Below are 14,865 nucleotides of genomic sequence, written 5' to 3' on the forward strand. Positions count from 1 at the left end.
ATGTCCAGCCCAACACAGGGCCTCTAAACTCTGCACTGGCAAAATAGCTGGCACAGACTTGAGAAGCCCCATTGCGGGGCTTGGGGCTTTCCCCAGGAGAAGGGGATAAAAATCCAGCTTCTTCCCGGTGCCCGTTGGATGCAGTGGTAGCCATTTTGGTGCTGCTGCTCCAGCAAGTGACAGTTACCTAAATGCTGTCATGTTATAAACCTATGTGACTACATTATAGTGTAAGTCTAACCCAAACAATTCACCACTAGTTTTCTCAATTCTTTCCTCAATTCACTGAAAAGTCTCAACATGACTTTTTGGTGTATTTATTTAATGCTTAGAATATGAGGAACAGTCTCCACTGGCATCTTCCTGAGAAGATGGCTGGCTGTGTTCACACATCACTCCAGAATCCTGGCTATCAACAGCTGAAATACAGAAGCAGGAGAATAGTTTAGTGACAATTTATCTGAATTCTCTCCACCTTTTCTTGCTCTTTACAAAGAACCAGGGAATTATTTTTGTGGGTGTTCATTGTGTCTTTTTCACAATACTTTTTTTGTGAAAATGAATTTTTAAAACACATTTTTTTCTTATTTGATCACATTTTGTGTGTATCTCATCTGCAGATTGTAGCTTAAACAGACCAACTTCCCAAATATAATTGAAAGAGGCAACTATTCCTTAACTCAGGGTTTAGTCTAATATCCAACTAGATGCATATTATGCAGTGGCAACTACATTTTTAGGCAGTTAGGAATGTTTATTTTAAAAACATTTTTGCCTAACCTTTTCCCTCTTTTCCCTTACCTTCTCCCTCAAAAAGAGGCACTCAAGGTCACAAAAAGCGGTGCCAAGGCCAATCGAAGAGGGAAAAAAAAACCCAATATAAAACTTCATAGTAACATTTAGCAAAAAGAAAAACCAGTAAATACCATCAACAATTTACAACAACATTTGCTGAGAGGAGCAAATGAATTCAAAAGACTTTTAGGTGCCATGAGAAAGTCAGAAGTGATGGAGCCAGAAGTGATCAACCTTTGCTGGGCTTACCTGCTCAGGTGGGCCTCTGTCAGTGCATGGAGGAAGGCTCTTGCCTTCCTACTATTACATCAGCTCCCTGCGCTGCTACAAAGTGCTTCACAGCATTTTTGTGGCAGCTGTTACAGGTGGAACACACGTTTCACTGGCACTGCCCTTCAACAGGATTGGGCCATAAGTCTCTGCACAGTTTTGCCCAGTAAAAGGTTTTGCCTTTTGCCCAGTTTTGCCCAGTAAAAGGTTTTGCACAGTAAAAGGTTGAACTTGAACAGAGAACTTCAGTACTGTACTTGCAAAAAATGAGTTACCATTCTCCTGCTAATAGTACAGCAAACAGCAGGAGAAGCCCAGAAGAAGCTGTAAAGCAATTCAGAGAACAGAGCATGCGAATATCCACTCTGTTCCTTGAAAATATAGACAGCTCTTGCTGTAAATTCCAGGACTTTTTCATGTAAAATGCTTAACCATAGGTAAGTGCTCAGCTGTGTGCCCTGAAGTTAATATGCAATTATTTGCATGCCAGGAAAAACATATTAGGATTATACTTTTTGAAAATTACACACAGTGCATGCATACACAGCCGTCCATAGGCACTTTCATAGGCAAATGAAATGTTTGGGATTAATGAAGGGCTTGAAAGAACACATTACTAGTAGTAAAAGCCTATCTGCGGAGCCTGCCTGCAGTCACCTCGGGCAGCAGATTGGATGCCCAGCTCTGTTTGCCCACTTGCCTCCACTGCTCCTCCTCCCACTCTCTCACTTGGAAAAGACTGAGGGTGACAGAGTGGAGGAGGACGTCTGGAAAAGAGAAACACCATGGCCTAGAATGGACTCCTTAACTCAGGGATGTCAAACATGTTTCATAGACAGAGCCGACATTAGCATTCAGAGTGTCTGCTGAGGGCCGCAAGTGACATAATTAAGCAGGAAGTGACATCATTAAGCAGATGATGGCCAGAAATAAGCACTTTGTTCTCACATCGAAACTCATTAGCTGCCATTGACAGAAGAGAAAATGTGCAAATTTTGTTCATATTTTCAAGATCCGAGAGAGACCAGTTATCAAGCTGGGAGAGCTCAATTATTACGGGGCTGGATAAATTCCTTCCAGGGGCCATATTCAGCCCACAGGCCTTAGGCCTTTGACACCACTGCTCTAACCCACCATATTCCTTTCCTCCACACTTTCTCTTTCTTTCCTCCCCCTTCCGTCATCCTTTTCCAATTTGTAAAAGAAGCAAAGAATGGCACATCACTATGTAAGGGGAGCAGCTGGGAAGACTCTGCCCAGCCCTGTCCGTCTGAGCTTGCGATCACATATCAGCAATGAACTGCGGTGAGTAGAGAAGACAGTATCTTTTTGCAGAGGAACACCATGCATATGTGTGCTTCTAGTGCAGCAGCCAAGCCATGATTTGCCAAGCCCAGCAGCAGAGTTCAAATTATGTACATTGTAATAAAAACACAGAACTTGGCACATGCAAAATACCCCATGAAGTTCAAATTAGGAGGAGACTATAGGTCAGTGATCAAGTACAGGCTTTGCATTCAGAGGGTCCAAGGTTCAATTCTTGGTATCTCAAGTTAGAGTTGGAAAGACCTTGAGGGCTACTACCAGTCAATGTAGACCATGAGTGTCAAACTCACCTCAGCCCAGGGGCCACATTCAATTCATGGCACCTGCTGAGGGCTAAAGGTCTGAGGACTATCCAAGGGCTGTTGCCCACCCCCCTGTGTCTAGAGAGTGTTCTGAGGGCCGGGGAGGCTGTGCGCCACCCGCTTAAAACACCACTTCTGGTTTTTTAGAAAAAACGGAACTGACATTTTAAGGCCTTCCAAGGCCTCAGAATATTATTCTGAGGGCTTGGGAACCTTCCTGATGGAACTGGAGCACAGCTGTGGTTGCATTTGGAGGGGGAACGGCCTGGAACTCAATGGGCAACCTAAAGAGGTTCCGTGGGCTGTATCCAGGCTGCGGGTCATATGTTTGACACCCCTGATGTAGACCATAATGACCCAGATGGACCAAAGGCCTGACTCAACAAAAATCAGCTTCATATGAGGTACTCCTTATATTCTCAGAAGTAAATTTTCCTAATATTTTTGGAAATAAGCCTCACTGAGTTCAACGGACCTTACTCCCAGGTATCTGGTAGGCCCCATTAAATTCAATGAGACTTAGGGTGCAATCCTAACTGCACCCAAGACTGGTGCAAGTCCCCTGCACTGGCCTGGGAGGGTCGCAAACATGCCGTAAAGCACACTTGCACCTCCTTGGGTGTCAGATGGGCCAGCACAGCGACGTGCACCCATCCGAGTAGACCCACTGAGGCTGCAGTGCCTCTCCCAGGGGTAAGGGAAAGCGTTTCCCCTTACACCTTGCCTCGGGCTAAGCCACTTGCAACCCAAAACTCATGTTGGATACAGGGCAGGCCTGCCAGTCTCCTTGTTCCAGCGCAAGTTAGGATTGTGCTGTTAGTTCTATATCTTAATGTAAGCTTAGTGTACTCCTCTTTATATAAACCACATTTTGTCCTTTGATCACAATTTGCACTTTTGTTGTTGTTTTTTGCAGAGTCCATGCACTATTCTAAAAAACAAAAAGTTGCCATTTGAGCAACATACTTCTCAAAGCATACCTGCCCAGCTTGAGACAAACCAATGTTATAAACAGCTTTTTCTGTCTTCAGGCAACATAACTGTGCACATTAAACAGCATGAAGTACATTACACATACATGGATCCTAGAGGCAAACAAGGAAACTGCAACTAAGTGCAACTGGTCCAAGTAGGGAAAAGTATAGATCAGTAGTTCTCAAACGTCCCAGGAGATTTAATTCTGGAGTAAGTCTTTGTGGGGGCAGGGGCAGCAAAGCAATCCCCAGGATTGTGCCCCTGCGGGGGGGGGGGGGAGAGGGGCTATTTTTGAACAAACCATATGTGCAGGGTTCGGGGGGGGTGGGGAACCCTGCGGAGCGCTTGCAGAGCTCTCTGCAGCTTTTAAACAGTGAAGGTTCCAAGCACGATTAAACCAGAAGTGGAATTTCCGGCTAATTTAATTTAATTATTTATTTAATTATTTCTGTAATTTCAGAACTTTGTCTCATTTCAAGAAAAAGCCTGTTTTGAACCTTGTCTAATTTCCCTTTATTGCCCTTTTTCCTTTTAAGGAACTGGTTTTGTTTCTGAAAACTCACTATCCTATTTTCATCAGACCAGAGCACTTTTGCGCCTTGTTCTCTAACAGATTGCTCCTTGCTAAGATTATGAGGTCATGTGTACACATGCAGAGGACTTGGGGATGGCCAGGACAGTTCTATGAAAAAAACAAAACACAAAATTGTCCACAGAAAAAATGCCCCTAACCCTAGCTCTTACCCTAACCCAGTGGTTTTCAGACTGGGGTGTCACGACGCCCCAGCCTTGAATGCCCTGGCCTCTTTCTCCTTAAGGGGCAGGGGAAGGGCGGAGGCAGGGAGGAGGCTGCTCACGGGGCTGCAGGGACTGGGATGCACTCACCAGTCCCTACAGCAGCTGTCCTGGGGTGCGGGAGCCCTGCGCGAGCATCTGCAGGGCTCCCCAGCTCATTAGAAGTGAAAGTGGAGCGATCACGCTCCACTTCTGCAAAATCGGAACTGGAGCGTGATCGCTCCACTTTCACTTCTAACGAGCTGGGGAGCCCTGCAGACACTTGCGCAGGGCTCCCCGCACCCCCAACAGGCTGCTGCAGGGACTGATGAGTGCATCCCAGTACCTGCAGCCCTTCTAAGCAGCACGATCCTGGGGATCGCGTTGCTGTCTTCCCCCTGCCCCCACTGCCTCCCCCCGCCCCCACAAGGACTTACAGCAGTGCAAACTCTCCTAGAGAGTTTGAGAACCGCTGCCCTGATCTTTACCCTAACCCATTTACAGCCCAATCCTGAGCTGCCCAGCACCCAAAGGCAACGAAGTGGCTGCTGCTGCATCCAATGCTTGCCAGACAGCCGACAGCAGTTAAGGAAGAAGGCCCCGCAATGGGGCTACTCAAGTCTGCGCCAGCTATTTAGCCGGAAGCAGAATATACCAGCCTCATGTTGGGCCAAGAGGTTCTGGATCCCACTGAGCTGTTACCACTGCTTGTATGACAAAGCATTCTGAAATGGCTGAAATCATTCCACTCACTCTTACTTACCAGATGTCTCCTTGCCAGTTTCAGACACAACATTTACAGGGATTGGTGGTGGAATATAGTGAATTCCTGACAAAAAACCCCGAGGTATAAAAGGTGGTAGTGGAGCATAGTAACTGGTATCTTGCATCTGCACAAAGTCAAAGAACAAATGAATTTAGTTTGGATGTTAAATAACCATCATATCAAACACCAGAAAGGAAAGTACCTAGAACTCTAAGCCCAAAGGAGTGTGTGTGTGTTTTATCATGTCATCCTAAACCAGTGGTTCCCAAACTGTGGGTCAGAACCCACTAGTGGGGCGTGACCTGATTTTTTTGGTGGGTCTCATAGCAGCCAAGCATAGCTTCCAATGAAAACACAGGTGATAGAAGGATCAGATAACTAACTGCCGCAAGGCCTGAATCTTTTCAAAAATCAGTTGCTCCTGCAGTTTACAAGCATTTGTATATATAGGGAAATAAATGTTGGAGCATCTTTTTCTGATTATTATTACATGTAAATAAATAAAAAGATTATTTATTTCTAGATTTTCTATCAGGGCCCAGTTTCTCCCACTCCCTGACTTGGTCCACCCTCACCCAGCCTCCATTCTACCTCGTGCTGACTTACCAGTGCCAGCAGGCATCCTCAACCTCCTGGCATGTGGACCAGGTTACTTGCCACTTGTGATGGCGGCCAGGCCACACTGAATGGCATGTTGCATTTTGTTACAACCGTAAAGGGCCTTATGCCACCAGAACACTTGTTCCAGCAGCACACTGACTGACTGACGACTGACTGACTCTATCTATCTATCTATCTATCTATCTATCTATCTATCTATCTATCTATCTAATTTCTACCCTGCCTCTCTCCCCCAAAAGGACCCAAGGTGGAATTACAAGGATATCAGGAAACCTCTCACTCCAGACAAGTAATTCATTTTCTAAAATTTTTCTATTTTAACCAATCAATGCTTTCAGTCTTAAAAACCTGTCAGACTTATTAGGGATTCTGCAGGAATCTGGCAGGTTCCATTTCTGACACTGATACGGTAGTTACTCTGGTGCCGACAGTGATTCTTGAATGCACCCTCTATGGAACTTTCAATTGGAAACACCAAATACAGGTGAACAGATCCACAAACTCTTCATAAGCAAGCTAAAGGTTTTCAAAGGGGATGTGCATCTGAATGAATAACCAAATGTTAAAAGCAATCCATAGTTGGACGCACACTTCATGTGCATCTAATTAACATCCAGTTTATGGTCGAAGGGCCCAATCCTATCCAATTTAACCAGTGCTGGTTCAGCTGTACCAATGGGACATGCACTGCTTCCTTTGGTGGGGAGGTAGTCACAGAGGCCTCCTCAAGGTAAGGAAGCATTTGTTCCCTTATGTCAGGGCTGCATTGTGGCTGCACAGGTGCTTGAAAGTTGGATAGGATTGGGCCCACAGTAACATCTGTGTCAATTTGTGGAGTCTCCATGAGTATTTGGATGAAAAACCACAACACTTTACGGAAACAAAGGGTTTCACACATCCCTAACAATTACTTCTCCTCTTTATTTTATCTACCGCCTACTCAAGGTTATAACTGAAGTAGCCCACTACTGTGGCTAACTTTTCACACTTATTTTTCAAGGTACGCGCTCTGTAGTCACAGGAGAACTGCACTGTGCAGCAGTATGGCAAAAATATTACTTACTGGCAAAGGAGCAACACTGCCTGGCCCATGACTGCTAGGAAAATGTCTGAAACTTGTCTGCAAAGGTAACATTGAGGCAGGTGATGAAGTTCTGTAGCCTGGTTGGTTGATGGTGAATCCCACAGAGAAGGGATGATAAGGGTACATCCCAGAGTAGCCAGGATACACTTTTGGAGGGTCTCTCTCCACAAATTCTGGACACACTGTAGTACATTCCTGAGGCAAAGTGGGGTGATCTAGCGAAATCAGATGGAGCAGTGGGATCAAATTCATAGCATTTGTGAATTAAATAATCTTAGTAACATGATGTAAAAGCACAATATGTTTTATAGGCTTCAAAATGCTGCATGTCTGCATATTCATTAGGGTGCCCTTTAGATGTCTTCCCAGTTGACAAGAGTTGCTTATCTGAGCTGAGAAAATGCTTAAACGCTTCAGCCATGCGAGAAAGACCCAATTTTTTAAATGGAGGATCTTTCTCATGGAACTAAACCAAGTGGGGATCCCATTCTGTTGGAAAGATCTCCTATTCTGGGCTCTTCCTACAAGTTTGGGTCATTTAAGCTTCTTCCAGCCATGTGGAACTGCTCACAGTAAGAGGTTCCCACGTGCTGAGAGAATACCTGAATACTCTTTTAGTCAGAGTAGAAAAATCTAGAAACTGACATCTTTGAAAAAGGTCAAACTCTGAGTTTGGATTTGCAAACTTATAGGTGCAAGATTTACGTAAAATAGATTTACATAAAATAGATTTGAAAACAAGCATGCACCTTTGTACAGCACTGAAGAATAAAAGGATTCTGCAATCCTTCTGCAACACTGCAAATCTAGCAGTGTTGAAAAAATTGAAATGTGGAGTGACAGATTAAAATGTCAGATTAACTGCATGTTATCTTGAAATACGTCTATAGCACACCATGATCCTAGACAGAACAAAGGAAAGGTAAGATTAAACAGCTGAAGTGCTGGATGAAGGTGTCACCATAGATATTTTTAAAACTGAAAAAAAAATTTGAAATTTTTCACAATTTAAATATAACACTTTTGAATACTGAAGTGTTTCCATTTTGCTTTTGCATTGGGAAATGCCCTTTAAAAATTTATCTTGATTAATATTAAGGCAACAATGTTAGAAATTGTTTTCCAAACTAAATATTTTAGAATTAATGTTCTTTAAAACCCTAATTCCATCCATGGCACCCATACTGGAATGCACCCAAGTGCACATGCTCTCTCTCTCTCTCTCTCTCTCTCTCTCTCTCTCTCACACACACACACACACACACACAATTTAACTGGAAATATAGATTTTACTTTTTGCAAGGCAAGTCAATATTTATTTGAATATCTTATTTTATGAAAATTATCCACAATTCATTGCATCTCTCCATTTTTTTTTTTCAAATCACGTGTCTACTTGAAAGGAAGTCCTAGTCAATGGAACTAGCTCAATAGAACTTACTCCCATGTAAGTGTGTATAGGATAGCAGCCCAAATATACAGTCATCACTCCCAATGCAAAATTATTTTTCACAACAGATTCCAGTCAAATCTTTGGCTAGAATTTGCTTTCTCTTGTTTATACAGATATCCTATTCTAACAAATCTCACAGTCCCTTCCCTGTTTATTTACACTGGCTGTGAAATATTCCCCTTGCTGAGGGGAATGTCTGTAAAAAACAATACAACTCACTGTACATCCAGAGTCTCCGTTCATCTTGTTGCTAGATTGGCAATTCAATTGCTATGCTGGGCCTGCTGCAAACTCCTGTCATTTTGCTTCTAACGATATGGTTTGGCTGCATGAATCTGGTTTTGCAACAATGAAACATGGCCAAGCACCCTCCAAGGGCTGGTTTTCTGCAGCTACTGAGTTCTCAACCAGGATATAGAAACTGCAGAAAAATCCTTATCACTTTTTCAGGGGAAAAGCAATCCCAACTGTCACCATCATCAAACCTGCACAAGAGAAATTACGTGTGGTCCCGGACAGGCACACAACTACAAATAGTGGCTATGAATACATAAGCACCACAGTTGGAAACAGAGTTTTGGTTGGTCCATATACCTAAGTCTATGAAGGTGGGAGAATTAGGTGTCGGCGGAGTTCGGCTGGTCCCTGTCCTGGCATAGCTGCTGGTAGTTGTCGCAGTCTTGACTCCTTCTTGCACAATCGACCCATGATTGTGGGGTTCTGGGGTGTTCACTCTCGAGACTTTTCTGCTGCTGTCAGCTGTGGCTTCTTCCACCTGTCTCTCACTGGGGTTGCAGGGAGTAGGTGGCAATGCCTCCCTGGGTGGGGAGTCTCCTCCCTGTCTCTTCAAGGCCTTCTGAGCAGCCATGATCTTCTGGCGTTCGGTGATGAGAGCACATTTTTCGCACGGGCACTGCTTCCAGCGGCAGTGACCAGCGTGGCCCTTCACTGGCACCACAAAGCCATGGTTCCGGCAGCGTGAGCATTTGGGGGCCCGAAGGGACTGAGCCAAGTCATGGGCTTCCATAGCAGGCAGGTTCCTACAGCCCGCAAACCAGTGCTCAACTGGGAAACCTGGGTATTGATCTGCTCTTAGAGCTGCAGAAAATGGCTACAAGATAGCAAATAAGCCTGGGGCCTAGCACAGAGAAGGGAGGAGTCATGCTTGACAGTCCCTGGGTGTTGTCAGATTCCAGAATTAGGAGATAAACCATTTAATAGAATTCTCCAGAATTATTTATGTGGAGGATTATTCAGATATTTTCTTGCTTTGCTTTGCTCTGCTCTGTTTTTAGATTGCATTATATTTTGAAACATGTGTCCACTGAAACTGAAACCTCCACTTCTCAAAAGGTCACAGCGTTCCAAGCCATTGCAAGCTTGCAGATTTTGTTTTTGGCCAGGGAGGTTGACTTTAGGATTACAGGGGACTATGAATGGAAAAAAAGGACTTCAATTCTCCAGTGGTTTTTCAAGGAAGCCAAAATGCTTTACGTACTGTATTTCAAAAATAGTAAGCAAGCTGCACGGTTGTGTTTCCAAAGGCCACCTGAGATAGGTATGCACTGAAACAGCAGTGTTTGAAGAAGTTGTTCTACATCTACATTTCACTAAGAACTGTAAATCAGCTATCTGGTTAGCTGAATGCTGCAAAATCCTGACTTGGCTAGTTTAAAGCTGGAATACTTTCCTTATTTATAATGTAAGCACTGACCAACTGAAAATTTGCAAACGCCCAGGTATATATTGTAACTCATGCAGTGTTTATATATAACTTTTCTTTTTCCTTCAGGAGAGTTTACACTAATAACTGAATTCAGTTCAAAGGACATCACAATGACCTTTGCTTCTTTTTGTGTACAAATTAGCTATTCCACACTGAATAATTTCCCTTTTCCTTCTGAGCAATTTTGGAAAGTGCTGTATGCATAGTTATTTATTTGAAGCTATTAAAAATTATCTTTTGTCCATGAAGTACTGTAGTATACACAATGTTAGACATGCATATAAATAAATTACAGATACGTATTAGGAAAGGAGTTTTCCTCTCATTTAAACACACATGTGAAAAGGTAATGGGCAGCCCAATCCTAACCTGTGCTGGAACAGGCAGACCAAGTGGCCTGCACTGTATCCAATGCCGGGTAGGAGGTGCTTCCCACACAACTCAGAGTAAGAGGTTAGTTATTTCCTTACCCCAAGTAATGCCCAGCCACCCCTATGAGGCTACTCGTATTTGCAGCAGCAAAATCTTTGGTACAAATCTGAGCAGTCCAGTGTAACACCAGGCTGGCTGGGGAGGGGGGGTAGGATGCAGCCTACATTGCCCAGGTCTGTCCCACTCCCCCTCTCAGGTGTGGTCCACTCTCCCAAGCCCCAAACCACCCCAATTTCTGCCCTCCCACCACCCTCTCCAACCCCCCCCCCCTGAATCTGGTGTGGGGAGGCTGGTGCACATCCTTGTGCTAGTCTCCCTTACTCTGGAGTAGTCACGAATGTGCTTTATGGCATGTTCACGACACTCCCAGGTTGGCGCCAGCTGCACATAGATAGGACTGTGCTCTCCAGGAATTTTTTAACTGATAAATTAGAATCCTTGATACTTCATTTTGGTGGTTTTCATAGAAATGAATGTTTTTGTATGTTTTTATAGCCAAGTTACAGTTTGTCTTAGTAAGGCCAATTAAAGGAAGCACAACCTTTCAAACAATTCTGCATATTTTAATTATCTCTTAGATAAGCCTATTCTTTCAGCCAGCTCTTCTCTGCTACATTACAGATGTAGGGAGAGTAACAAGGTGGAGAGGAGGAAAACTGGGGCATGTCAAGGGTTGTCGTATAGAAAAAGAGATCTGGGTCAGGAACAGAATCTCTTCAACACGGATACTCTAAAAAGATATAAAAGTGTGTCAGAAACTGCTCAGAGCTGTTGGATCTAACTGTTGCTTAAAGGTCAGTTTCTGCTAGCAGGTTCTGCTGTTGGAGAATTTGACCTACACTGCATTTCCTCTGAGCATTACTCTCACTAGCTTTTTCAGCTTCTCAGCAGGGCAAACAATCTGCTTTCAAAGCAGACTCTTTCAAGGCCTTGTGTCCCTCTGGGGCAAGTTTTAAAGGGAGGTGGAGAACAGAAGGAAGTGGGAGAAGGACAAATGCAGTGAATGTAGATCCAGGCTACAGAATAGGCTTAGCCTGAAATGATGTTAAGCTTTGTAAAGAGCTGGAAGAATCGTCTAGGGCAGGGGTCTCTAAACCCCAGCCCTGGGGCAGATGTGGCCCGCAACGAGCCTCTATCTGGCCCATGGCCAGCCTTTTATCCCCTGAAAGCCTCTGGCCCACTCAACTGAACATGACCAGATTGTACTCTGATTGCATCTGGAGTGTATTCTGAGGGCCGGAGAGGCTGAGTGAATGAGCCCACTCATTTGTTTAGGGCCCAATCCTATCCAATAGTCCAGTGCTGGTGCAGTTGTGCCAGTGAGGTGTGTGCGGCATCCTGCAGTGGAGGGGCAGTCTCCAAGGCCTCTTCAAGGTATAGGAATATATGTTCCCTTACCAGAGAGCTGCATTGTGGCTACAACGGAACTGGAAAGTTGGATAGGATTGGGCACTTATTCATTCATCTAAGTTCCAACTCTTATTTATTTATTTAAATTTTTTCCCAGCCCTCAGCATTGCGGCAGATATTTAATGCGGCCCTCTGACCAAAAAGTTTGGAGACCCCTGGTCTAGGGCAGTAGTTCTCAAATTTTTTAGCACCAGGGCCCATTTTTTGAAATGACATGCTATTGGGACCCACCTCACTTCTCGAGACTTTTTTTTAAAAAGGTGATCTAGAAAGAAATTTTTACGCACAAGTAATATTTATTATATACCGCTTTTCAACAAAAGTTCACAAAGCGGTTTACAGAGAAAAATCAAATAATTAATGGCTCCCTGTCCCCAAAGGGCTCACAATCTAAAAAGATACAAAAGAACACCAGCAGACGACCACAAGAAAAGACACTGCTGGGGTGAGGACAGCCAGTTACTCTCCCCCTGCTAAATAAAAGAAGAGCACCCACTTGAAAAAGTGCCTCTTACCCAATTAGCAAGGAACCATTTATTGATTTATTTTGCTTTGTAAACCACTTTGTGAGCTGCTCCTGTTGAAAAGTGTTAGATAAATATTGAAAAGGAAGGAATGAGGAAATAGCTGTGAATTACTTAATTTGCTTACATAAATGCACATTTAAATTTATTTTTGCACATTTTAACACTAAACTGACTTTCATCCTGGTGGGAATTGTGGGGCCACCTTGCACATAGTGTGGGGCCTTCTTGCATATACTGGGGGGGGGGGCATCTTGCATACAGTTAACAGCCTTCCCCTACTTTCATTCTAGCATTCTTCTTCTAGGCACTGTTTGGCCACAGAAGCCTTGCTAGCTTTAGCAAAGCATGCTAAACTGCAGTTCAATGGGAGAGAGTGATATGCATTCTATCTTGTGGGAGGGCCTATCCTGTCTAGGCAGAGAGAACCCTGCCCCTCTGACCCTCTATGGTCAGAAGAACCCTGGGGATCCTGGCAGTTGGAGAAGCAGCAACAGCTCCAGACTAATCCAGCAAGGCCTTTCTCTGTGCTTGAATATGCCTTGTCCTCCAGCAGTTCCAAGGAAGTGCCATTCTTGGAAGGAGGAGGTTGGGTGCAGCACATTCCCCACCTCTCAGCACATGTTCTGGCTGTGGGCAGCAGCTGCCTCCTCTTCCTCTAGTCTTCAAAGAACTGGCAAATTCCTCAGCAGCCAGGAGAAAGTGGAAATGAACGCCTCTGAGTGTGGCAAACACCCACATCCCAAGTTCTGGTCCCGGCTCTGGGCAATGCTTTGCCCAGGCACTTGGAGCTCAGAGGAGAACAGCCACTCCAGCCATGCTGCCCCTCTGAAGTGCAACGCTGCAAACAGCAACCAGGAAATGGATGCCCAGCCTTCTGGGAACAGCACTCCAACCTCTCTGCCCCAACATCGGCTCTGCCTGTCAGCAGCTGCTATATTCAAGGGGAAGAGTAAGAAGAGTAAACCACCAGAGGAGGAGTATTGCTGTGAGTATGGGTCACTGTCATACCTGTTGCTTTGCTCAGTAGGTGGTGTCTTGAGCTGTGGCCTGACTCACACTGCGGTGGTGCCACTGGATGTGGTGAAGTGCCGCATGCAAGTGGAACCTGAGCGCTACAAGGGGCTTGTACAAGGACTTACTCTCACTGTACAAGAGGAGGGGATGCGTGGTCTGGTCAAGGGGTGGGCTCCAACAGCCATAGGCTACTCCATGCAAGGACTTGGCAAGTTTGGTCTCTATGAGACCTTCAAGCTATATTATTCTGATTTGTTGGGTCCCGAAAACGCCTACCTGTGGAGGACCAGCCTCTACCTTGCTGCCTCAGCCAGTGCTGAGTTCTTTGCTGACATTGCTTTGTCCCCAATGGAAGCAGTCAAGGTACGAATGCAGACCCAGCAAGGGTATGCTAACACACTGCGGGAGGCAGCTCCCAAGATGTACATCGAAGAGGGACTGTGGGCCTTCTACAAGGGAGTGACTCCACTCTGGATGCGCCAAATCCCTTATACCATGATGAAGTTTGCCTGCTTTGAACGAACTGTAGAAGCTCTCTATGCATATGTTGTACCCAAACCACGTGAAAAGTGCTCCAAAGTGGAGCAGCTTGGAGTCACATTTGTTGGTGGTTATATTGCTGGAGTCTTCTGTGCTGTAGTTTCACACCCAGCAGATTCTGTGGTTTCCTTGCTCAACAAAGAACAGGGCAGCACCGCCATGGATGTCCTAAAGAGGCTGGGCTTGTATGGCATCTGGAAAGGCCTCTCCACCCGCATCATTATGATTGGCACCCTCACTGCTCTGCAGTGGTTCATCTATGACTCAGTTAAGGTTTATCTCCGGCTGCCTCGACCCCCACCACCTGAGATGCCTGAATCTCTGAAGAAGAAACTGCAACACAAATAGGTCCACGCTAAGAGACTTGTGTTTCAAGGACCCCTGAATTCTATAGGAATTTCTTGTCCACCTTATATGTGGATATCAGTGGACTATGAATATTCAGTATTACCTTGCTCAAATCCAAAACTAAGCTCCAAAAATCTATTCAGCATGCTACTGGAAATAGTGACTTAATGCAATATTAATGTGTATACTTTAGCTGGATAACATTGCTGCAATTTATTTTGCTGTTAATTGTGCTCAAAAATATAAGTTGCAAAATGTGGGTCATGGCTCTGACATCCTGTTAGTATTTTAAGGTTAACCAGTTAATAGCGACTGCTATTTTTGTTGGTTGTTGCAATGGTGTTGTGATGCTTTGAAGACTATTGTTCTTTGGTCAAACCATTAGTAGTCATGTTGGATGGCATCCTTATTGTGATAGAGTAACTTGTACAACTCTAGGCACAATGTCTAAATAATTTTATATGTGAAACAGGCGTCATACCACAGACTCCAAGAAATACTG

General features: G+C 44.6%; 1 protein-coding gene and 1 pseudogene across 1 annotated transcript; one reads left to right on the forward strand and one right to left on the reverse strand.

The window, feature by feature from the left end:
- Positions 1-321: 321 nt before the first annotated feature.
- DMRTB1 (DMRT like family B with proline rich C-terminal 1) lies at positions 322-9,393 on the reverse strand. The gene is made up of 5 exons (XM_066624610.1): positions 8,961-9,393; positions 6,893-7,128; positions 5,206-5,332; positions 3,299-3,304; positions 322-419 (listed from the first exon to the last, which is right to left on the reverse strand). Exons 1-5 carry the CDS (start codon positions 9,391-9,393, stop codon positions 322-324), a joined length of 900 nt encoding a protein of 299 aa, XP_066480707.1.
- A 3,686-nt stretch (positions 9,394-13,079) lies between these two features.
- On the forward strand, positions 13,080-14,363 carry LOC136648496 (solute carrier family 25 member 3 pseudogene; annotated as a pseudogene).
- Positions 14,364-14,865: the final 502 nt, after the last annotated feature.

Source organism: Tiliqua scincoides, chromosome 4, assembly GCF_035046505.1.
Source record: "Tiliqua scincoides isolate rTilSci1 chromosome 4, rTilSci1.hap2, whole genome shotgun sequence".
Classification (NCBI taxonomy): domain Eukaryota; kingdom Metazoa; phylum Chordata; class Lepidosauria; order Squamata; family Scincidae; genus Tiliqua; species Tiliqua scincoides.

Coding starts and splice junctions, on each gene's coding strand:
- DMRTB1 (XM_066624610.1), bottom strand. CDS start 9,393: ATGGAAGCCCATGACTTGGCTCAGTCCCTTCGGGCCCCCAAATGCTCA. Junction 7,129..8,960: donor TCCCACCTTCATAGACTTAG/GTATATGGACCA, acceptor TGATTTCGCTAG/ATCACCCCACTTTGCCTCAG. Junction 5,333..6,892: donor GCAGTGTTGCTCCTTTGCCA/GTAAGTAATATT, acceptor GACTTTGTGCAG/ATGCAAGATACCAGTTACTA.